The sequence below is a fragment of the Chelmon rostratus genome, chromosome 8 (genome assembly GCF_017976325.1).
Source record: "Chelmon rostratus isolate fCheRos1 chromosome 8, fCheRos1.pri, whole genome shotgun sequence".
Classification (NCBI taxonomy): Eukaryota; Metazoa; Chordata; class Actinopteri; order Chaetodontiformes; family Chaetodontidae; genus Chelmon; species Chelmon rostratus.
In genome coordinates, this window is record NC_055665.1 from 17,780,581 (window position 1) to 17,806,193 (window position 25,613).

General features: G+C 43.8%; 2 protein-coding genes across 4 annotated transcripts in view; both read right to left on the reverse strand.

Moving 5' to 3' along the window:
- Nucleotides 1-508: 508 nt before the first annotated feature.
- Nucleotides 509-14,829, reverse strand: LOC121610539 (myelin basic protein-like). Of its 3 annotated transcripts, XM_041942706.1 has the most exons (6): nucleotides 14,564-14,695; nucleotides 6,895-6,999; nucleotides 6,688-6,714; nucleotides 6,327-6,356; nucleotides 5,051-5,134; nucleotides 509-2,036 (listed from the first exon to the last, which is right to left on the reverse strand). In XM_041942706.1, the coding sequence occupies exons 1-6, from the start codon at nucleotides 14,681-14,683 to the stop codon at nucleotides 2,004-2,006; spliced, it is 399 nt and encodes a 132-aa protein (XP_041798640.1). In that variant the 5' UTR covers nucleotides 14,684-14,695; the 3' UTR covers nucleotides 509-2,003. The 3 variants fall into 3 exon arrangements, with proteins under 3 accessions (XP_041798640.1, XP_041798641.1, XP_041798642.1); XM_041942707.1 differs by lacking the exon at nucleotides 6,327-6,356; XM_041942708.1 differs by lacking the exons at nucleotides 6,327-6,356; nucleotides 6,688-6,714 and having other exon boundaries at nucleotides 14,564-14,829.
- mbpb (myelin basic protein b) overlaps nucleotides 11,709-25,613 on the reverse strand; it is a 46,966-nt gene continuing 33,061 nt past the window's right edge. Inside the window, exon 4 of the mRNA XM_041942705.1 lies at nucleotides 11,709-15,115. Coding sequence (XP_041798639.1) covers nucleotides 14,817-15,115 — 299 coding nt within the window. The 3' untranslated portion in view covers nucleotides 11,709-14,816. The remainder of the gene's footprint in view (nucleotides 15,116-25,613) is intronic.

Consider the following 25,613-nt stretch of genomic DNA (forward strand, 5'->3'; position numbering starts at 1 on the left):
TGAAAGGTGGCGGCCAATCAGATACTGAGAGCTCACATTGTGTGCCAATCAGAGTCAAGTGAATCAGAAAGTCTTTGGCGCTTGGACTCTACAGGGAGATTCTGTAACCGAGGAGTATCACCCTCAGCAGCAGCAAGATAACCCCACCCCCCATGGAGTCCAAACACTGGTGGTGCTGGTGGCTGATGACTCTCACTCTTGGCAGGAGGGTCGAATAAGCATATTTCCTAAAATGTCATGCTATCTCTAGTCCACGTTGAGATACCGTGAAATTCCATTTTCTCACCATACGTTTCCTCGTCTGTCTGCAGTCTGAAACACATTCAGCTACACATGTAAAGCCAAACCTAATCCAAAGACATCTATCCAATCATTCTTTAAATTTGCCTCCCTGCGCTGATGTAGTGAAGACATGTTGGTGTACTTTCAGCCAGGTTCCAAGTAGAACTCAACACAGTTGGTCCACGCCCGACAAAAATGCACAGGAGGCAGGGGGTAGAGGTGGTTTTGTCATTTTTATTTTTTATTCTCAGTTAAGGGGCAGGTCATGTTTTATTACACATACAATAATGGAGAGGATCTTTACATTCATCCACAGGATCCATTCAGAAAAACACCACACGGCACTCACGAGGCTCGAGCACGCACAGACAGTGGGAGAGATGGACGCTACACTATGATCACACACACCTGCTTTTTTTTGTTTTTTTTGTTGTTTTTTTTTACGCGTTTGGAAGATGGCCGTTTCGAACAGCACAAGTGGTGGTGCTGAGCTTTTCCTCAACATTTTTCCCCCCAGAAAACCTGCACAGGGTTAGTTACGGAGCACCTTTTTGAAACTGTGTTTGTGTTTTTGAGTCGTCCACAAGGAGGAAAGGCAGCACGTCGGTGTGGTAGCCAGGAGGGAAGGCGCCTGTTGTTGTTGAGCGAGGGGTTTTCTTGACTCTACAGTATGAGTGCTGTGCTTGAGAGACGGTGAAGACAAAGAAAGAGGGGGCCTGGACTACACTGAAGCAAAGAGGAGAGGTCTGAACCTGGAGCCACACTTCATATCCAGAGTCTGGCAGTTTTTAAAGGTGGAAAACAGACCAAATCATTTAGAAAATTAGTGCATGCCATAGACTGAAAAAGGGATGATACATTAGAAATGGCTGATTTATAAAATTTTATTTTTCAATGGCTGTTGCATGAAATTGATTTAGAAGGTTTAGAAATTAACTTTTTACCACAAAATCAGCCTTAGGCCTTAGGCCCGAACGACAAACATAGATCAACACCACATTCAGGACAGGACACTTAACCACAGCTGAGACACAAGGGTTGACTGAAAACACGCGGCGACCACATGGCTCTCACAATCATGTCAGGTCTGTTAAATCCACCACAAACAGACAACTCGCGGAAGAGGTCGGAGGGGGCTGACGAAGACAGTGTGACGAGACAGAAAACCGCTCTTTCCCAAAGCGGGGACGACCCGGTCCGTTCCACCAGGCGGCGAGCGGCAGTGACGGTCAAGTCAGTCGGACTTGCACCGGCCGCAACCTTCAGCTGCTCCGGGTACGCTCCGGTTTGGGCGCCCTGTTTGTTAGAGAAACTGTCGAAGACGTCCAGAGAAACTCAGGCGGGGTGGGGTTGGAGAGAGCCATGGCGAAGGGGGGGGTCAGGGGGTCATTCAGGCTGCACACGTGAGCGGCTTCAGGATCAATTTCAGCAAACAGTTCACACCAGTGATGATGACTGCACAGACTCAGCACAAAGCATGCAGGGGAGGGACAAGGTGGGGGGGGGCAACAGATTGTGTCGCTATCTACCAGCCAAAGGGGTGGGGAGGGTAACCAGGGAGATGAGGGATTTAGCGTACATTAGAGTGTTATCAGAGAGGGAGGGGGAGGGGAGTTTACGGGGCGACGAGATTTCCTCATTTTCTTCCTCTTTTTTCCCCACTTCAGCCCCGTGTTCTTGAACATCTGCCCTCCTGTTGGATGGGGGTGTAGAAAGAGACCTCAACGTTTGGCTGGAGAAGCACTCCTGCTTCCCTGCAAAACAGACAAGACACACCTGGTGAATGCACGGGGGCGGCGGCGCCTCAAGCTCCGGCTCAGCACTAAAGGACGACTCTGGCGGTTCTGGAGTCCGGCACGGCGCTCGAACTCGCCCCGGCGGACGGCGCTCTCTGACGGCCTCGCCGGCACTCAAGCAAAAAGCCTGTTAAGTAATAGTTGATTGTAGGCGATAATTTTTGTCCTCGCCGTTGATGACTCATCAACAGTTTAAAAGCTTTAGCCGCTTGGCTTACTGGTCCTGTGTTAAAAATAATAATAATCCTAAAGGTTTTTGTGAGGAGCAGAGAAATGACTTCATCAAGCCTCACACAAGAGGTTCCAGAAAGTTCCAGACCAGGTCTCAGAGCAGTCCTTCAATGTGAGCAATACGCAGGTTAGTATGTTTGGGGGCAATTTTCAGGCCTGCAATGATGCATCGTTATGGAAGCCAAGAGAGCAAACAAAAAAAGAGAGAAATCAATGAAATCTCAGGAACGATAAAGATTCAAAAAATATATATATACTGAGAGTAAGTCAACTTTTTGAGAAAGAAAGACAAAAAAAAGTAATGCGACTACAAGACAAAGAGTGAAAACCTGGACTTTCTAAGTAATAAATATGAGAAAGGCAAAATCATTGAGTCAAAACTTTTAGAAAGTATTAAAAATTATGAGATACAGAATAAAATTAAGACAATTTAAGTGAAACTCATATGATACTAACTCAGCGTATCTGAAGTCTGAGTTAAGTGAAACTTAAATTTCTTCATTTTCACTGAAACAGTCACTTTTTGCTTGACGAGTTAATGATGATCTAAAAAGTCATGTTGACTTTGTGTCATAATTTTGACTCATCGTGAGCATTTTTATTTTTTGCCGTTCTCATGCTTTGGTTCTTTTCTGGCGGGGCAGCGGTGGGCGTCCAGGCGCGCTGACGTTGCACGCGGGAGGTCGTTGTTTTGCACGTTTATGTCAAAGAAGTTCCTCCTGCATTTGTTCTTCAAGAGAGAGAAAATAGTTGGACAGGAAATGAGCTGCATCTTAACCACATGTTGCTTCACAGATCCTGCAAATGTGTTTATTTTGTGGTTTTCAGGTGTTTCAGGAGTTTTCCATTTGTGTTTTTTTGCGATTAGACGTCCTGTGTTTGTCACAAAGCCATCTTTGAGACTCTATCGCATGCTTTTCCGTCTCACTCGCTCATTCATATCAAAAAGCGGGAAAAGCAGAGGACTCTGACAAGGCACAAAGATTATACAAATGAGACAAATCTTTATGGATTGCTCAAGAAGATGATCCACATTGTGAGAAGCTTTTTACTCCTCATGAAACCGCGGCCGGACGCTGAGGCTTTGTTCTAGTCTATTCTTATAACCACTTCAGAAGAAATTCATTGTCTGTTCGGTGACGGAAAAACTCAATATTCATTCACTGAAATCTGAATCTGAAAGAGAAAGCAGATGAAGAATGGCGACAAAGTGTGAAACGTTAATTAAAAGTTAACGTGGCTTTATTCTCTCTGCCGTTTGGGATGGGGTGATGGCACCAAGTCGACGCTAATCAGCCGCATCGCGAAGACGTGAAACGAGCATCGCAGAAGTTTGTCATCTGCAATTTAGCCTCCGTAGATGAGGATGCAGCCCTGGGGAAATCTGGCTTTCTCTCCACCCTCAGTAATTGCTACACCAACTACTCTGAGGTCAAGCGAGAAAGGCTGGCAAAACAAATCAACTAACAGGAAGCCTCGCCGTGATATTAGAGAGCGGAGCTGTTTGGAAATGCCGATGAAAAGGCTGAAGCTGAAAAGTTGGATGGAGGCTGTGTCGGACTGAAGACTCGTTTCACTCTGGTCTGCTAACAGCTGGCTGGCAGATGTAGAAGAAGGCAGCATGAGTAGTGCCTGTTTTGGTCTCCACCGATTTTGTTTGGCACTAGCTTTTCACTGCTGGGCGGGTAGCGAAGGGGTTTATCAGAGCTTTTTTTTTTTTTTCAGGAACAGCTGCCCGCTGCAAACAACGCTGATCTGATCAGTGTGACTGAACCGACGCGATGAAACCAAAACAGTGAGCTGAAAGATGCTAAAACGCTCCGTCCATTGGTCCCTACAAGCGACCCCTTCACATTACACATTGTTAGAACATAACTGATTATATTAAACCTTCAAATATCATATAAAGGTTATTCATAAATCAATAACAGGACAACAATAACGCTACTTTTTTATTTAGATAGGAATTATTCATATTTATAAATAACCTGCATTGAAGCATGTGAAACACGTCAGCCTGGATGGCTTTGTGATTTTCACTTGTTTAATCCCTTTTTTTTAGCTTAATAAATCCAGATAAAGTTTTATATGCGAATGTTATACACTGGTGACACAGTGATGTTTGGACAATGTTGAAGTTGTCTTAAACTTTGCATCTCTGCTATCTCTGTTGTATCCAGTTAGCATTCAGAGGTTCATTTCAACATCGCTGGCTGGTGAATAAAAGCTATTTCAGGATGATCAGTGCTACAGTCTGTGCATCGAGTCCTCCGGAGGACCCGATGGAGCTGGTTGTGCTTGGCAAGCGATTTATCATATTGCATAATGATAACATTATTGAGCGTAAGCAACCACTCCTATCTTGAAAAGCAGCTACTGCGTGTTAGCTATAGCCCTGCTGGACCCCGTCGAGCTGGATCTACCATCTTCAGCGCTGGCACAAAGCACGCAGCACGCACGGCGATCAACCTTGTCTTTAAAAGCCTCTTAGTATTCTGCTGCTGCGGTAGCAATGAGATTAGCATGTCTTCTAAGCATATCAAACAAACGTGGAGTCAGTTAAACTCAAGTATCCCTCCATCACGTATCGGTTACTCACTCTGCTGCTGATATCATCACTGAGGCAGGGGGAAAAAAATGAATCAGGGATATATTTCATTTTCTGTGCAATTTCACTTCCAGGAAAGAGGAAGAGCAGTGAAGCCAGTGGGAAATAACTGCCTGACAGGAAGCTTTCTTACCATTTTGAAGATCCTAGTCAGGGTGCCTTTGCCGTCCCCTGCACTGGCCTTCTTGGCTTTGGCGGACTGTGACTTCTGGTCGCCCTGGCGGGGGGAGAGGAGGAGGCGGTGCGTTAAAAGAGCCTTAGAGATATTTGCCAGGGGATTGGCTGACCTTTCTACAGAGAACCTCACATTCATTTTCAATTCAGTGGAGAGTATTAAAAAATCCCAGAGAGTGAGGAGGGAAGAGAATATAACAGCCGACATGAGACCCACTTCTTCAGGGTGGGTGGAGATGAAACTTTTACGGTATAATTGTGTTCAAATCAGCAAAGCTTGATTTGACGAGACGTTTTCTGCTCGCATATTTTGTTTACATTTGAAAGCACCAATACCAACACGCTCCTCAGCATCACTCATGTTCGTGTCTCTGAACCTTGTCAAAATGAAACATGTTGGTCTTACATAAGTAAATAAATGAAGGCATATGTTATTCTATGTTACCATAAATGAGTATATATTTAATTGTGCACCCGACTATGAACCATGACCCAAGTGAAAATTATCTCTTTGTTGTAACTGTAACCATTAACTACATTTCAAAGGATGGCTCAAATAAGATGTAGATTCAGGACAAGAAAACAACTAAAGATTCTGCTCTCCTTAAAAAAGCCAGACTGTTTTGTGCTTTCAGTCGGCTTTTTTGACCCCCTGTCCCACCCCAATCATTTTCATACAGCCCCTGAGGAGAGGTCTCCTTTGTCTGAGTCATTTTGCCTTTAACCCCCAACAACCTCTCTGCTGCTTCATGATTCAGAATCAGCACACACACACACACACACACACACACACACACACACACACACACACACACTCGTGCACACGCGTGAGGACCTTAAATTAAGTGCTGATAACGTCGCCAAATGAAGCAGAAGGCAGCCTCACCGCAGCCGGCCACAGAGGACTTTTTGAAATGAAACAAGGCTAATGAAGAGCAGGCTAACGGCTGTGTTATCGTGAATGTACAGCACATGCACATGATGTGGATAAGTGAGGCTGCAAGGCTACAAAATGGGAATGATGCATCTGAAAATGGACTTAAGTCGGAGAGGAAATGAGGGCGTTATCACTGATGCGTGGACAGATTACAGCGGCTAAAGTGGTTGATGGAGACTTAATGGAAATACAGCCACACGCCTCACTCTGGAAGGCCGTTTTAGACGATGACCTCACCAGCCCCCCTCGGTTTAATTAGGCATGATACCTGTGATGCGGTCTTTTTTAAACCACCTACCAGGCCTATCTTGGCTGCTAGTCCTCTCCACTGGACGTGCAGAGAAACACAAAGAGACAAGGACAAGAGGTAAAAGAGAGTGGGGACAAACAGAAATGTGTGTCTTACTCAGCACAAAGGCGGGACGGGAAGGAGAGGAGGGTCCGTCCGGGGTGGGGAGAGGCACGGGGTCACGGGAGGGCAGGAGCAGATGAGGAGCAGAGGGAAGGGGAGCAGAAATGTGGGGGAGATAAGAGAGGAGCGAGGCCGACGCTCACATCGGAGAGAGCAGAGATTTAGTGACATTCAGCAGCAAAGAGCCAAAGACACACAGCATGTAGAAGATAATGAAATCCACCGTATCAATATAAAGCAGACTCACCCTAGACTTGGGAGGGGCGGGGGACACCTAGAGAGGGGTTAATTAGAGAGAAAGCAGAGAGGTTTGACAGAGACAAGAAACAAGTAAACAGTCGAGCAAAGAGACGAACAGTGGAGGAAACAGGGATGCTGGGAACACTGCTGACACACACTCCCATCCCCGGGTACTGTGAGGCCTTCAGCGCAGTGTGTTATTTCTGTTACTCACAATCGTGCGGAAGAAGTGGACCACAGCGTTTTCTGCTCCACGCTTACGTGGGGAAGTGGCAGAGGCTTTCTGAGGGCCTGGAGACAGAGCACCTCGGAAAGATCCCTGGGAGAGAGGAGAGGAGAGGAGAGGAGAGGAAAGGAAAGGAAAGGAAAGGAAAGAAGAGGAGAGGAGAGGAGAGGAGAGGAGAGGAGAGGAGAGGAGAGGAGAGGAGAGGAGAGGAGAGGAAAGGAAAGGAGAGGAAAGAAGAGGAAAGGATAGGTAATGAGAGGAGAGGAGAGGAGAGGAGAGGAGAGGAAAGGGAAGGAGAGGAAAGAAAAGGGAAGGAGAGGAATGGAAAGGAAAAGAGAGGAAAGGAAAGGAAAGGAAAGGAAATGAGAGGAGAGTAGAGGAAAGGAAGGTACAATAGACCTGCATGTTAAATGAATGCATGCAAAGATGACTTGACCTTCTATGTTGAATTACAGTTTTTACAGGAACTTTCTGAAAAATCTTGTTAGATTAACAGTTCATCTGTTGAAGTAAAGCAGCCAGGAAGATAACACTGTTCAGCAGTGGTTAAAACACTCCTCTGGGTCCCACTTACCTTCTGAACGATGGGAACAACAACCAAAATTACAAAACAATTCAACTGTCAGTGGAATTATTGACAATTTGTCAGACAGCGGCAGCTCAAAATCGCTGCATAAACAGACTTACTTGCCTGAAATATGAATAATAGCTCAATCTGAGTTTTGAATGAATCTGTAGGTTCTAGAATAACATTACAAGTAATGCATGTGGCCGACTGTGCTCTCAGGACTGTGGATGCTAGCGTTGGCACAGACTCTGATTTAATACCTTAATCACACAGTGCTGCATTATGCAAATCTTTTACATTGAATCCATATGAACATATCAATTAAATGATAAGGACCAAAGCATATGTAAGGATGCAGGTATGATCGTTTCGGGCTCCTCTCAGTGAAAGTGCTTCTGTTACCCTCCATCGACTTGCAGATATTCATTCAATCAGCTCCCACCTCGTGAGCCCTTATCCCAAACTGAGTCGTTAAGAACGGATTAAAAATGGAACAAACGAGGGGTGGAAGATGTCGGCGTTCTCTTGTCAGTGGCTCGATCTTAACAAGAAGAGCAAGAAGATTAATTATCAACTGAAAGCACAAATCAATGCAGCCACGTTCCTCAACGTCAGACTTCACAAAGGCCTGCGTGAAACGCTGCTGCATTAAAAACAAAGGCCTGTGTTGACTCACGCAAGCAACACAGGCACATCAAAGGTGAAAAGCATCGTTCTTCTAACATCGAACGCCACCAACAACCTGCAGCCTGCGGGAGAACGAGCTCGCCTCCGCCCGCTCAGTATGCTCAGCCTTTTTCGGTTAATGTCATCTCGTTCGTCCCTTCCCCTGACCCCACTCACGGAAGAGGGAGATGCATGCGTGTTTATAGGCGTGTTGGATGGAAGGGGAGGGCGTGCGGTTGATGATCCACGTCCATTATCTCATCTCATCTCATCAGAGGGCCTTCAAGCCAACAAAAGGGGGGTAAAACTTTCACTGCCGCCACCATTTACGCAATATCATAGACAGGCGGTGAGGAATTATACGTCACCTTTGCTTTCTTTCATGGGTTTTGTGAAAATGGACCACCCAAAACATAAAAGAAAAAGAAAAAAAGGTTCCCACCAAGAGCACAATCCACCCAAATGGATATGTAGACGGGCAATTATGGCGCACATAAAGGGAACTTTGTTTCCATTTGGATCCTCTTTAAAAATGACTACTTCAGCTATTTGAATATGAGTAAATCTAGCCTCTCTGTTGCTGATGTCAGTATGTGTGCTCCATCCCTGTCGCTGGCCCAGCGCCTCAGCACTGACCCCTTAATGATGTCCTCTTGTGCAAGAGTGTGCCTCTGCGCGTCTGTTTGCACGTCTGCGTCTGTCATGATGTAAATGACGGGAAATGGAGGCAGAAACGAAACAGGGAGGGGAGAGAATGGAGCAGCCTGGGCGGCCGCCGCCGAGCCTTTGTCCGGCCGAAAGGAGAGGCGAGAAGGAAGAGATGAGAGAGGACACAGGAGATCAAATGATGCTGTATGGATTCTGCTGGTGCAGTCTCAATTTCAGCCAGTTGTCCCTTTGATGTGAGTCTCCTTTGTGTTCGTTCTCAGCTCCTCTCTCCCTCGAAAACACTTTTTCTGCCTCCATTCTTCCATTTTAAAGCTAAGAAGTGCAACATGACATTAAATAACTTCAACCGCATCCAAATGTCAAGTAAACGTTGCAGGTGTTTAATATGAGGTTTGCATTAGCTGCTTGCACGCTGTTATGATGATGGAAATGTTCAAACCTTCAGCAATGACACTGAGGCGTTCTGCCAAGTCTGAGCTGTTAGTTTCTCTTCCTGAATTAAAAGCTGTTTTTGGGGGGTTAATGACGATGCTTCGCCCCCGCTGCTCAGCTTTTCTCACTTCTTCTCAAACTCTCACTCCAGCAGTGTCTCTGATGAGCGGGAGGTCGCCATCATCGATCCCTGTTTGATGTCTGAAGAGAAAGGGGATCATGTGTGTGCGTGCGTGAGAGAGCGAAAGGAAGTGGAAACACACACACACATGCACACAGACACACACACACAATTTGTATGCATTTCAAATAGACAATACAAAGACTGGAAACAGGGGGGAACCGCCAGCCTGGATCTGTGCAAAGGTAAAACAAGGCTAGGGGTCTACGGCCATGCTAGCATCTCTGTTAGGAGGTGGCCTACATGTGCACAGTGGTGCTTTGAGCTACATGCTAAAGCCAGGCTTACAATGATGATGCTAACGCTAGCAGGTTAGCATCATCACGACCGTGATCATACGGTGACTACATATTCAAAATGCAACAAAATTTCATGCCAAAGCTGTTGAGCTACACCAGCCTGGAGCAAAGTGGTGGATGGCGATGCAGGTCAGCCCGTCGCTGACTGACCGCGGCTAGCAAAGAGTCCGGATTCAGACCCAGACTGAGGTACAAAGTATTCACAGCATGTAGTTTATCACAAAGTGCAGGTTAATGATGTGAGAGGTCACAGCCTGGCCAGGGACCTGCATCATTATTGATGATGCTTAATAATTCATCATGCAGAGGAGCAGGCTTGGGAGATTCATCGTTATCCTTGTGGACTCACACACGTCACACTGAACATCTCTGAGACTTGCATTTAACATTCATCAAGAACTGCGCTGAGATATCTGCAGCTCATTTTCTGCACCTACCCTGCAGTGCTGAGTGAGACCAGCAGACACCCCCCCACACACCCCCCAAGTGCAGTACTGTGCGCAGTATTACTCTTATTACCCTGGAGCTGCACTCTTTGAGATTCATGAAGACTGGGAGAGCGGGGTCAATCAGTCTGGGCGACATGCAGCAGTTTGTGCAGCAAAGACAAGGTGCCTCCAACATCAAATACTGACAAAGGAGGGAAATTAAGCAATGATCTGTGCTGTCAGACAGAAACGATGAAGATGAGGCAACACAGATAATCGCTTAATTTGCCTCCTGCCTCTGATCCACTCATCAGAAAGTCGGGGGTTCGATCTCCGGCTCCTCCAGTCTGCGTGTCCAAGTGTCCTTGGCCAAGATACTGAGCCCTGAGTGTGTTAGTGTGTGTGTGTGTGAATGCTGCCATGTGTCGTAAAGTGCTTTGAGTGGTTGGTAGACTAGAAGCCCTCTATATAAATGCAGTCCATTAACCTTCACATTCAAGGAAAGGCTCCAAATGTTTATATAATAATGCTGTAGAGGGCCTTCCCTTTTTTTTTCCCAGCCACTCTTTACAATTTTTTTTCCCGCTTTTATACAGTCCCTTAAACTTCATTAGGTTAAACGCATTTGCAATGTAGCTTATAACCCAATCCTAAAAATCTCAGTGTCTCAGTCATATTTGCGCTTCTAATATGTGTGACTCAGAGACTTCGTTCTTCATGAGTGACAGCAGGTCAGGTCAATCATCTGCAGCTTGTATTTAAAACTCAATTAAAATGCAGCCTGTCCAAAATGCTAAGCAGGGTTTGTTTTCATTGTGTTCCTGGGCCTGGCTGTCCTTGTTTCTCAGTCCATCTAACCAAAGGATGAATATAAACACACATTTCTGCATTTTAAATAGAAACTGGATTTCTGAGCTGATTCCTGTTGTCGGAGACGTAATCCTCGTGAACGCGCTGCTGCTCATGCGAAAGTCTTTAAGCAGGCTTTAAATGACTCAAAACTCTCTGATCGGAATCTAAATGAATGAATTTCAATTCCAGGAAGCTTGTGGCGATCACAAAGCTCTGCTCTTTTAGTAGACAAACTGTGAGTGAAGGAATGAGAGGTCTTTTATTCTTTCTTTAGGCTCATATAAACAAGTCAAGCCAGTCACCCGTTACTATCAGAGCAGAGGTAAACAGTAGCTCTGCTTTCCATTAAAACTCCTCTGATAACTCCTTTTGTTTCTGTGCGATTGATTGACTCAACTCCGGAATACATAAATTTGTCTGAAAGTCTTTCATTTTAAAGTCTGAGACAAAGCAGACAAACCTGAGCTCAGTGAATAAATGCCAAAAGTGAACTTTTCCACAATGGGTTGGTTTGCTTCGTCGCTTTGGGCCAAACTAAAAATATCACCTCAAATTGGAGTAAAGACGAATCAGAGTGGCTGGCTGTTACCAGTTGTTAGCAGAGCAGTTAAAACCATTCATCTGACTTTCACAACACAAGAAGAACCAAAAAAGGGGAGACAATGAGCCAGAGATGAATTAAAACAAAACAAAGAGAGTGCTGAGGGTGTTGTTAAAGAGTTTTAATCAAGCAATAATTCATAAAGCTGAGAACAGGAACAGGTTAGGAACAGGTCAACGGTCACAGCACTTCACAACAGATACAAACGCTTGATATCCACTGCAAAGTTGAAGGCGTTACAAATCAGGGATCAGCCCCGATCCACTGCTGGTTCAGACAAACTCTCGACCGGGTCAAAGACACGTGAACCTGAGGTGAGCGTACTGATGAGAGGGGGGCCGGCGACAGCCCCTCTTCATCCAAGACACTGGGGTTAGAGTACAGTATCACAAGAGTTTTGGTTTAGACTGTGAGCTGTTCCGCAAAAGCCCGATTCGTACAGTGATCACTCCTACTGTTGCATTAAATGACTGATTATATCGGCCGTTCAGCAAATTAATATGCAAATTAAGACTTCAAAATATTCTCTTCATTGCTGCGTGAATAGCTAATGCTCATGCAAACGTAATTTTCCCTGCAATTAACACATCATTATCCCTGTTATTTGAAATGATCAAAAACCTGTTAGCATTCAGATGCAGATTCCCTGCAGTTGTTTCATGTGCTGAGACTGGAGTTTGTCGTTTTTGGCGTCGTCTCACAACTTATGAAACATCTCTCGCGAACTGCCTTAATACTTTGTAAAAGCCCGAGCTCAGGCTTGGAATGACAATTATGCAAATAAACCCGACAAAGTACATAAAAAGCACAAGGGATCAGGTTGTGAATGGCTCCATACCTGCCGAATATTAAAACAACTTAGACTTAAACAACGAATAAGCATGCATAATGAAGATCCAACAGAAAACACGTTTCCCCTCTAACAACGCAGCAAAGTCTGCATTAAGAACGTCTGTGGAGAATCTGTGCACATTGACAGGCAGAGCAGATCAGAAATTAAGCTGAAAAATATCTGTCTTCATGATGAAAAATAAGTGTTTGCAGCAGGAAATTAGTGCAGATTGATTTTTTTTTTTTTTTGCAAGAGGCAACGGAGGTGGGGCCGACCTGTTCGTCATTCACTTGAGATGTGAACACTCATCATTTGAAGGCAAACCCTTGGTGAATACATAAATATATATTTTTATCGCTTTGTTTTCGTAAACTTGTCATCAAAACGGAGAGCAACGGACAATTTTAATGACATAAAGGATAAATCAAACAAATACTGCAGAATATTAGTCGCTAGCCTAATGTTGAATGAAAGCGTCACCATTTGTTCTGTTGACAATTTTCCCTGAACGTTTCAACATCTTACAAAAGCAAAACAATATCTGATCAGCACGACAGGCTAAAACAAAGATTTGCAGCACACAGTATATGTAAAGTCGCTTTTATCCTGAATCTTACACTGAACACCTTTTCAAAGTTGACATAAGGCGTGGGGGGAATGCATATTTTCATGCTGCTGACTGATTTCTTTGCAATTACCCCAAATAGACTGGCTCTGCAGGGGTAGCTGGGCAGGAAAAAAGCTTATAGTCAGACAGGAGTTTCTTTTTCTTTTGCCCACAGGATTTAATCGCAGCTCTCCTTTCAAACCAACGTCAGTAATGTCCACTTTTTTAAAGAGCTGTCAAAATGAGGCGGCGTGACTCATGGTGGAACACACAGAGCAACAGTTCCGTTTCCTCGCTCTGAAAGCGCTTACAAGAGGCTTTGGGATTTAGCTGCAGCATGTTGCAGTAGTGCTGTCAGGATGAGCACGATTTCAATGCATGCTCAGCGCTGCTGTGACTTCCCCTCCATCACCACCTCCAGAGGGCATCGCTGAGTGTGTGGCCCACAGGAAGGGCTGGAACCAACAGTGCTGCAGTCTGGTTCAGACGGCCGAGGCAGCAGTGCCGAGCACAATAATGTTTTCTTTCTTTGTGAGCAGGCCTGCTCAGTTTTTATACTTATGCAATAGTCAAAATGATGCTATCTTGACAACACGAGAGTACAAAGTCATTAAAAGCAATGCGGGCTCTACTTTATAGAATGCAGACTATATGTTCCCAAACAAGGAGTGATAATATGCCCTTACTCTAAAATATGTATTTATATGTTAACATACATTATTACTTATATCTCTTTGATCATCTATAGCATAACGTGATCATTAAGTTTGAAAGTGACTTAGCAGACTGCTGTACCGTGCAAACAGTAGTGAAGTACCTCCCTGTGGCTGACTTCTCACAGATGTTTCAAAATGACCCCAGAGACAGAGAAATCAAAGAGGCTTAACTCTCCACAAAGAAGCCGCATGAACTCTCTGCAGAATACCTAATGCCTCTACAAAATCCAACATCACGCACCAGTATTACATCTACATGATAATGGGCATGAATCTCCCCGTCGCTCACATTATCATCGTCATTTAGGAAAGTACCTGAACTGAAACACGGCTGCTCTGAACTCCAGTTTGACAAATGTTCCGATCAAACTGCGTAACGGCAGCGACAACTGCACAATTCCAGCAAATCACATCTACAACAGATATATTAAATTTTACTGAGGAGAGAAATGCTACTAAATGGCATTGAAATAAAAAGAAAGACAGAATCTAGAAACGCTCCCATTAATGAATCAAAATCACAGCCTCTTTATAATGAAATTAAAATACAACAAACCCCACCCAAAGTCATTATCCGGTGATGATCCATAACCTATTTGCCAGTTAATGTGAATCATAGGACAATGTCAGACTTTGGTTCACCATAAAAACAACAGTAAAACCAACACAAATCTATATGACAAATATGTAGCAACAAATTCTCTCAAGATCAGTTAAATCAGAAGCTTCTGGGAGTGAATCAGCAGAATGAACCGAGATACATGAGAAGGGTCGAGTTTTCACCTCGACTCTCCCGGCTTCCTCACCTTGCCCTTCCTCTTCTTGTCACCTCCAAAGAACTTTCCAATCTGATCCAGGAGGCCGGGGTTCTTCTTCCTGCGGCCCAGCCCGAAGGCGGCCTGTGCAGAGCTGCTTGCAGATGCCATGGTTGTAATAGTGGTTGGTAGTATGTTTGTGTTTGTCAAATGTGGGGTTCTTGTCGCTCTCTTAAGTGAGAGACCGAAAGACAGAGGAGGGAAAAGAGAAAAGAGAGGGAGGGAGGGGAAAAAAAAAGCTAGCCTATTCTAGGTCCTGTTCGGGGCTCTCCGACCCGCACTCTGAAGCCGCTCCGCTGTGCTCCTGGATGGTCTGCAGCTCGTCCGATTCGGAGGGTCGGTCTTTGAAGGTGTTGTCCTCTCGGCCCGGGGCATCTCGGGAGAAGAGGCGGACCAGGTGGGGGCGTGGCGTGGCGGCGTCAGGGTCAGCTGTGCTGGCGGGGAGCCAGGGCTGGCGGGGGCCCTCAGCGCCCGTGGAGTCAGTCACCGCCGGCTTCTCCGAGATGCAGCCATTGTTCTGGTTCGCATCTGCCTCACCCAGGCCTGCGCAGAAACAACAAGGGTCATCTATGGGCTCGGGCCTGCATGGCACACAACAAGCCACGGAAGCAACAATGGACCCTTTTGACGGGACCGTGCCCTTCCTGCTGCAGCACAGACCAGCAGAGCTAACACTTCACAGCTGAACTTGAATGAACCTTACCTGCTGAACAGGAAAAGATAGAAATGTGTTAGCTGAATTCATAAGCACTGTTTGCTCTCTGAGGTCAGCGTGACCACCATCATTTTTTTTAGCTGCAGACTGTAATCTGGCAGCAGTGTGTTCTCACAACTCCCATCTTAATCCACCTGGAGGACAGTGCACTGGAGTGCTTGCAAAATGTTTCTTGATTATTACAGTAACACAACTAACAGTGGGCTCGCGCAGGAGAAGCGTCTTTAAAATGTCACAGAAATAAACAGAAATGTGCCGAACATTTTATTGCTGCGCCACCTGTGCAGCCGTGTAAAAGCAATGCACGTTTCAGCATGTTCTGGTTCCACTGGGATGACATTACAGCTGCGTCTCGAACGTCCACTTTGACAGCTATCCGTTCAGTTAGCCAGCAGCTCCCACAGCAGAGGACATCCAGTGCATTCCTGCCTCTAAAACAATATACACACTGTACTGGCAGAAATGGTGTAGCACTACACCAGAGAATCTGCATGCTAATAATGGCTGAAACAGTGGCCTGTTGTCAGAGCTGCATAGTTATTACAGAGAAACAAAGGGCCCAGTGTCACTAAAATAACTCCTATAAGTATGGATTTTCAACCCAATGCACGGTGACACTTATCTGATTTGGGGCCCGAGAGCTGTGAGGCCGCTGTCTCTGGGTGCAGAGCAAATGCTAGTTCCATGTTGTTTGCTACGTAGACATTTCTACTTCTATTTGCTACAATTTTAGATGCTGATTACTCCTAAAACAGTGCAACTGTAGCAGCATAATAATCTCTCATTACTTGGTCCAACGAGTTCTTCAGCTTGATTTCCTTCTGGCTGATTTTCCACGTATCAAATGTAAGTAGATGACGAGTAAATGCATACATGACTCAGTGCGTGGACAAAGAAACCAACTTTTGTCACTTGGGAAGTCACTATTTGTCATCCACACCCCACCGCTTTAAATATAACGTCACTGCGCCTGTTTATCATTGTAGGCGTTTATCCAGAAGCGATGAGATGATGAGATGTACCTGTCGCCCACCAGAGAAGGTTTAAATGTGTTTTCACTGCCAGCATTCAAAACTGTTCTTTTGAGGAATGACAGCACATGGACTCAGATTTAGAATACGTGTTATTTTAATGTAATTTTCTGACCCAATCCTCACCAGTTGCTTCACTATAAAATGACAGCTCTTTCGTTCTCTTGGTGCAGCTCTCTAACAAAGGTCTAATGGGTCAGGACGCCACAAGTCATCCTTAAAAAGGACTTGACACCAGTCTTTTTTTTAAACACCCTCTGAAATAAGACACGGCTGTGAAACTGCTTTAATAAAAATGATCTAATAATACCATTCTTCTGCTACTAATGTGATTTCTTTAGAACGTCCTTAATCCCACTCCCGAGATGACTGCGGCAGCCGAGCCGCACACATCGCACTGCTGTGAGAAGTACTTAGTGGGAGTTGTCTCCCTAAGTGTGTCTCATTTCCTCATGATTTCATTCTCGTCAAGGTGAATGAGCCGTTTTAGAGGCCACTCTGAGACACGATAATCCTCACTGTAAACTAATAAATTCAGACAGGGTTAACTCCTGCTTTAAAGCAGGTGACACTTCCAATTTCAAATACTTTGTGTAAAGGTTTCCGAAACGCATAACCAAAATATAAAATGAAAGAATAAAATAAGGAAAAATAAGATGCCGTCGGGTCTTCATCAAAGAGAAGGAAGCTGAGATTGAAGGCACTGTGTGTAAAATTAAATATGATGATAGTCTGATGGCCAAAATGAAGGTTGGTGCAATCAATAAGCTGCTTTCAGCCTATCTGTCTCCATGCCCTTTAGTCAGACCCACGAGCTGTTTAGCTCTGCCTTAGTCATCTGTGCAACCTAAGATCATGATCCATGTATTCACTCCTGCAGTGGAAGGTCTGCCTGCTCTCCCCTGAGCTCTGGAAACTCTTAAAGCTGAGATGCATTAACAGCATGCTGTGATTTCTCCATATCGCTTCCTCTTTTGCAGAGTTTGTGCGGACTGTCAGCAGGTTGCTCACTGGAAGAAAAATGCCTTGTGTCTTGGCAGCCAACAGCGAGGCTCGTTAGAGAGTCACTCTGCATGTTCAGTGTGTTTTATGGATATGTAATGTTTCTGATTGCAGCCAATTTTGGTTGTGATTCATTATTATTGTTGTTACTGGATATATATGTGCTTTATCCAGTTGTTTTCTTTTTGTATTTAACTATCTTGCAACATTAGCGTATGGAATATCCCGTTTTGTTGCTGGATGACTGTCTAACAGAATTAGTTCTGTCCCTGGATCACCATCTTCCAGAGGACTTCGGGGTGGATAAACTCAAACAGGTACTCCCGAAGAGTTTTCCAGTTTGGCTCATCCCAGGGAAGAGACATGCTTTTACCAGTGCATGGTACCACAGTCATATTAATGGTATCATTTTTGTGGAAGTTGATTTGCTGAATTGTCTTCCAGGTTTTAGGTGGCTGAAAATATTGGGCATTGTTCAGCGTATGTTTGCCAGTGTCCAGTATCAGATGTAATATAAAATGCTCCCTTAACTGCACACTGTGTAATGTCCATGGTGCTGATTCAACTCTCATGATTCTAGTGACTTTGTTTTTAGGCCTTAGACTATTTGTGTACAAATTGCGAGATTTAATAGTGGGGTGAGACATGACTTCAGTATACTTTGCCATTCTGATAAATAATAGGCTGTGTATCGACTGAACAGAGTCCTCATTAAAATAAACAGTGAAAAAGCATCATTTCATGGTCGTTTTTTAAAAATATAAACTGTTGAACTATTCTCCTGTGCCATTAAAGAGTCTGAAAAAAAGGACTTTGATCATCCTTTCCTCAGTCTGGGACTGATTGTCGCAGAATAGGCAAATCAATTCAACTCAGTTGGTTAAATTGTGAATGTGTATATTAGGCTGTATCCTCAGCCACCGCAGCACAGCCTCATACAACTTTAAATGCGTTCTAACTAATTTAGAACCTGCTTGCAGTAGAAATCTGAACTATAACTCATTAGTCCCTGTTACCAACAGTAAACATGTTATATAACAATGTGGTTCCCTCTAAGGAGAGCCTCTATGGCTCTTTCCGACACAGAGTGTAGAATAGATATGAGAGCTGCTGTTTTTCTGTTCTTCATTGGCCTGCCCATGAGTCCTCTTAAATAATTTCCATCATCTGTTGATCCCTTTCCCAAGCCCAGCGGGGCTACCATCCGCCACTAGAATACCAATAAAATACAAATTACAGAGAGAAAAACATCCTGACAAGGCTGAACTTTAACAGTCCTCCACAGTCCATAATACTGCAGCATAACACTGGCTGCATGTCACCATAAAAAAGGTTATGTGCTGATGAGTGACTTCTTGATCAGCTGACTCCCTGTGCGCTGTTATTAAAGGTGCATTAAGTCAGGGCTTCATCATCCCAGTGCACAAACTGACCTTAATGCACATGTGGGGGATTGATGGGATTGTTGATCAGTGCAGATGACCTGACTGACTCAGTGATTACTGAGTCAGGTGCTGACATTTCTTCCTAATCAGACCTCACTCTGCAGCCCGTGCTCTTTTGCAGAAAAACAAAAATCCTCCCCCACACATTTTTAACGGCCTAATGAGGAAGTCTGGTGGATGATCAAGTGACTCGAACCAAAATGTTTTCATGCCCCAAACACAAATGACAGAGCAGCATTATCATTGTTATTTACGTTTCAGCGATTTTATTGGACCGCTGCCTAGATTAGATTAAATACTCGTCTGTATAGTGATGATAAGACTGTTCAGATAGTGATCAGTGATGTTGATATTCCCTGGCTGACAACAGAGGTCCAATAAACAATAAGACTATGTAATGATGCTTTAATTGCTGCTTGTCATTGTCATCATCTGATTTTAGCATCTGCAAACCAAACCTTCATTCTGAAAATATGCTGATATTAAACTGAATGAAATAGCATGATGTCTGCAAGAAAAGCATACGTCCAGAGGCAAACATGTCTTTGATTAATTAATTAATGCAATATGAGAAAGCTTCATTTTACAGCAAGCTGGATAATGAAGCTGGGAGGACAAGATGTTCTTGTTGGGTTGTTTGTTGGAGCTCTTTATGGAGATCCACATGCCCTCAGAAAGCTTGTACCTGTACTAGTTGTCCATGATACAGTGACTGAAAATCCCTACTCCTGGTATAAGCATTTCTACTGCACAGCATGCACTTTTACAGTACTAACTGTAAGATAACCCTGATGAAACAGAGACTCAGGTAGAACCTTTGAAGCTAGCTAGTTTCAGTGGCTGTGTCACTGACAGCTCTGTGACAGCCTGCATTCATCAGTGTGTTGATGGCTTAATTAGGGCCAAGGCTCAACGTCGAAATTAGTCAATCACACACTGATTTGTTTCCTTCATGACTCAATCTTCCCTTTAGTTTAATAACAACTGCCGTGAGTCAGGCGATCATTCAGCATCTAGCGGAGATTAATAATGCCCTCAGCACACCTAACCAATTTTTCATTAACTGCAATTGTCTGTGTTGCTTAGCCTGACAACTCAAGACGAATGTCTAGTCCACATGCACACAGGTATTATTTAAGATAGGGTCACACTTTGATGTTTTTCACTGCTTTCTAAGATGCTGCTAAACAGAAGTGAAGGGGACAGGGGGATACAAGGCCAAATATGACAGTTTGTTTTTCTCCTGTATAGTCCTTCACTACATTAGGTTATGCAAAAGAAGCACAACTTGTAAACAACACTAAGGGCCAATTATCCAGCAGTCTGACACATAACACTGCAGAGAGAAGCAGGGGTCTGCTGATAGCACATTGCCCTCACTTTGTTGGCCTCATAAATATTGGATTTATTCATGCGTTGAACTCCCAAGATAATGACAGTTTCTTAGGGCTGCCGATCAGCAGATGGGTCCTTAGCTTACAGAGGAAAAGACAGTAAGGTCAGAATCTGCTGTCAATACATCGCTCTGTACGCCTGCCTTTATTAGCACCACGAGAAACTGGCCTCTTTCAAAATACGTTTTGAGCTTCTCATAATTTGCCAAGACATTACCACAGTCTGAGGGTGACCAGATAAAAGGCTCTTATCATCTTGATTAATTTACCATGACAACTCCACAATGTCCCTATGACAACAAAACTGGTGAAATTATAGGGAACAATTGATGTGATCTGCCGCCTAGGAGTCTCAGATTATTGTGCTCCGAACAATTACCATCACCACCTCTGTCTCCTGCACCACCTAGGTTAAATAGTTAGTTGAAGCCATCAAAAACGTTTTGTCTGATCTCTTTAGTGTTGAAATTCAGCCCCCTGCAAGAGGGGAAAGATTAGCATCTAGAAGGGAAAAGGTATGCAGGGAGTGGGCCTCAATCTCCTCATTTTTCCTCCTCTTCCACAGTGTGAAGAGGATGTGTAGCCTAGCTTCTGGGACAACAACAAGGACTGTGGTGGGACTGAGGCACGGGAAGCATTCCTCTGAAAAAACACCCATCGCTATGTGGACCCGGACCAAACCTCCTACCCAGGGGCGAAAATCCCTCTGTCGCTGCATTCATGGTGGATTTAAAGCACCCACAAGCATCGAGAAAAAAAAGCCCTTCTGTGTCTCTTGACATTGGCATTCAGGACGTTAGTCCTCCAGAGATTTTTCTGGACCAGATAAGAGCTACCGCAGAACCACTCCCTTCTTATAACCCCAGTCATGCTCGTGACCTTTGAACTTCTACTTTGAGCAATGACTTTAATGTTTAATGTAATGATGTGATTCAAAGGAAAGAATGCACGCTACTGTGCCACAAGACAAAAGATAGCTTAACATGTGTTTTTGGAATGTCAAATGTCAAAGCCAAAAAAATACTTTCCCCAAATTGCATGGAATGAGGCACTGGCCACATTTGGCTTGGCTCGCCTGCTACGAGTGCTGCAAACTCCATTAAATACACAGCAGTGTCAGAGCTACTGTGTTTATCCAAACAGCTGTGAGGCAAACCTTGCAGGGCTTCCAGATATAATGGAAGCCCTGGCTTGTGATCACCAACAGCTCCTCATATCAATTTGTTTACTGACAAACATCAGCTATTTTCTCTCTTCCTCTATCTCTGTCCACCCCTTTCTATACCATTTGTTTTCTTGAAAGGAGTGGATCAACAAAGCCATTTGATGTGCCATGTTGGTTGGTTCTCTACAATATTAAGAAAATGTCCTGACTATTAATATCATTTTTAATCTTTCAGACAATAGTGAAAAATGTCTCTTATACACCCAGGGCACAAGCTGACGTCTTCAAATGGCTTGCTATGTCTGATAAACGGTCTGAAATCCAAAGATATCTCATTTCCAAAGACATGAGACAGAGAATCTCACATTTGAGAGCTTGGAACCATTAAATATTTGTCTCTTCTGCTCTAAAAATGACTGAAACAACTAACTGATTCACAAAATTAATTGTCTTTGCCTGTTTAATCAATAAATCAGCAGGATTTCAGCACGACATGGTCTTCAACACATAACGCAGATATTCGCATAACTTGCTGGGACTTCACTGTGACTTCTGGACTAAGCACAGTAATATACTGTACTGTGATTTGAGCTTAATTTTGTTTTTTTTTTTTCAAGCTCACTCATGAATCTTCATTTTGAATCTGCTCAGTTCAGCCTGGTGTATTAATACAGCACTATATCTCTGTCATCACAGACGTGTTTGTGGAGGATGAGGTTTTCACTGGCAGCCGGTATGAATGGGTGTCGGGTGTATGACAGTGGGACAGCACAGAAGAAGAATAGAACTCGATATGGGTTGATGCCATCAGCGTAGTGCTCGGGGACGTTTCCTCACCCATGGAGACGTGAGAGGCCAAAACACATTTACACATACACACACTTCAGCAGGGCAGTGGACATGACTAATGTCCTGAAGTCGTAAGCCAGCTGGGTGCTTGTGTCAAAGGCTTCAACTGAGACATTACACTTTGATTTCTTCTGCGTGACCAGTGGCACAAGAAGGTTATCACCCTGAGAGCTTTAGGTCCCAACACAGTCAAAAACACTTTGCTCTGCCAAGCACCTCAAACCTCAAAATCTCCCAAATAATACAGAAAAAAACAGGATGTCAAACACTGTATGTGTACTAGCGGGATGGTATTAAGCCTGCATTGCTGTGAGCAGCGTTTTCACACGCTAGGAGGCACAAAAGGTTAAATATTGCACCAGAGCGTGTCAATAAAGCACTGATATGGGACAGCTTCATTCACAGGTGGAGAATGGAACACTACAGGGAATCTGATCACAAGCACACAGCTTTATAACAGGTGCACCAGGCAACATTTGGTTGTGGTCAAAGCTGCCTGTGACTACATGTGTGTACGTAGTGAAGTATGGATGAAAATGCATCCCAAATTGCACTGCAAACCACTTGGTCAATCTTTGCAACACAGATGAAAGCACTGTTGGATTTCCAATGCCAAACACCTCATACAAGGTTTTTTAATTTGGACCCAAGGCGAGGTACCAAAGCGGCGCAGCTGTAATAGGTGAACATGAATGTGGATCGTTCTCTGCTTGATTTCATCTGTGGGAATGCTCTGACAGATGCCAAATGTGAAACAAGCAGCCAATTGAGACACACACTTGAGGTACAATCTATTGCAAGGTGTGAACTAGAAACCATCTCAGATGGATCTAGACACAATCTGGATGTTACTGGACAAAACATATGGTGTCTGAACACAGTTCCAGATACTTGTCACTAAACTGCAGCTGCGCTTCCACTTTAAGTTGAGTTTGTTGTTTTCTTCCGAGAGGAAAGAACTCCAGTTCATCTTGTCTGACATATGGGATGCAGTAGCTAGGGTGGTACTTTTATACTCTCTCGGTTACCCATCATCCCCTCCCCTCGGACTCTTGTAGCCACAGACCCAGCTGCTAACACACATACACACTCATTGATTGTCCTGCCAGATGGTCGAGGCCGGATGACGTGGTCTCCTGAACTCATGGCAACACTGAAGCACAATGTCTTACAACATGGCACACAAACACACAGACGCAGAATGCACAGAGTCTTCAGTGTGTCTTCACGAAATCAATTAAGAGAAGCCGTAGACATAAGCGACTGAACATGGCTCTATGAACGCATTAAAAACGTTTGCAAGCGGCACACACTGAAGCTCCTGAGATGAATTCATCCACTGGAGAGATGAAGAAAAAAACCTGAAAGAAAGTGAAAAAGATCAGAGGCGAGAAAGCGAGGTGAGAGGGGACAGAAAGGGAGAATCTGAACAATGGTGTCAAACCGAAGAACACTGGTCCAGTGATGGATGATGCCCTTTAACAATCAGAGCTTTTGAGGGGGAAGGAGAGGAGGTGCTTCATGTTGGCAGTGCCAGGGCCCGTACCAGCTAGTGTCAGCCTCCGCCACAGAGACAAATGACTGAGCCACTGCACTTTTATGTGTACGACTGATACATGCACAGCAGGCGTACAAACTCATGTATACTCTCAATACTGTGTTGCATGCATAGTCAGCAGTGCTGACAGTTTCAGTGACAGTATACAGTACACATTTCAGTGTAGCTGCTAAAATGACCAATGGATTTTGAGAGGTGGTGAAAGGCAAATGCAGGGTGGCAGGAAGTAGAATGGATGCACAGTGAGTAATATTTTCCTGCTTGATTCTAACAGTCGACATGACTGTTAGTATAAAAGCCTCTTTATTTAAAATGAAATATTTCATTTTTTTAAACTAATGCCAATCACTTAAGGTGGAAGTAGAAGAGGGCACTACAGTACAGTGTAGATCTCTGCCAGACTTGACGTCAAGTTGGCGGCAAAGATAACAAAGAAGGGGATTTCAAGCCTAACTTTAGACATATGATAGACTTAATCTGCAGATGCTCCAGCTCAAGACGAGATCAAACATCACAACAGACTAGATAAGCTGATTTTTCTAATCACTTGCTACCCCTACCAGCTGCTTAAGAGGAGTGACGATTCAGCTGTCAATGGCGATGTACTTACAAACAGAGCAGTCATTAGAATAGTTTTTTTTCAACTGCTGCGCAACTGCGAGAGGTCCTTGAGCATACAGTCATAAATGTGCACAACAGTACTGGCTGATTGGTTCATTCAAATGTGAGATTAGCTGTGGACAAATAAAATAAACAACAAATAAACTCATGGACACACATAACCAAATGCATATCAAAGACAAAAAGTTTTTTTTGTTTTGTTTTTTACTTCAAATATTAGGCTTGAAAATTATTGAGTTGTGCTGTACTGACTCTTGGAGTTCCAAAAATATATGTGGTCTTTTAGAGTTTGGAATTAGTCATATTAGTGCCTACAATTGTCATAGGGTATCACATATAATTCATAATTTTAGTTATTGTATAAATGAAAATGGGTTATTTTTCTTTTCTTAACCCACTTTATCACAACTCTTTATCATGACTATCCTGAGATCGAGCATTTCCCTGCAAATTCATTACATTTTAAATTGCTTTTCTTAATAATCGTACAAAGTAAGACATCCATCCTCAAGCTTTAACTCTTGCTGATACTATTTTCCATTTGTTTCACTGAGATTTTTCTAATTCACCACTAACGAAGCCTTTCTATTGTAACAATTTTGAATGTTGCACCAATTGATATGGTGACACACCACAGGATGAACCACGCCCCACCACAATATGCCAATGCATCAACATGTATAAACATTTACCACATATAACAATTGATATATTATATTGATAATAATATATGTAGTGTTTGACCTCATCAAGTTGGGACAGGGGCAACAAAAGACTTCGATACAAGGTTTGGCAATTTGTGAAAAACCATGCAGAAAACTGTCCAACAGATTTAGAACAATGTTTCTCAAAGCAGAATTGGAAGGAATTTAGGGATTTATTCTCTCCCTGTGTCTCTGCATTCTTTCTACACTTGCAGTAGTGTAGTGTTACACCATGTGAGGTTTTATGCATTTAACACAACATTGGGCTTTGTCTGCAACATGAAAACACAGATTTAAATGTAATATTGATAAAAAAAGTCTTTTATCTTTGGCATTTTTATGGAAAGAGCGTCACACTAGAAGACACTGGGAAAGGGTACTGCAGCGGGATCACCAAAAACATTTGATTTATTGAGAGACAACTCGAAGTATCATGTCTGGACCTCATGCTCTACTACTTCTCTACTTTACCGCATTTCTTTTTTCTTAGTCTAATTAATTCAAATTAAAACTTTGTGAAACATGCCTGGGAGAGTCACACTGTATGTTTGGTTGAA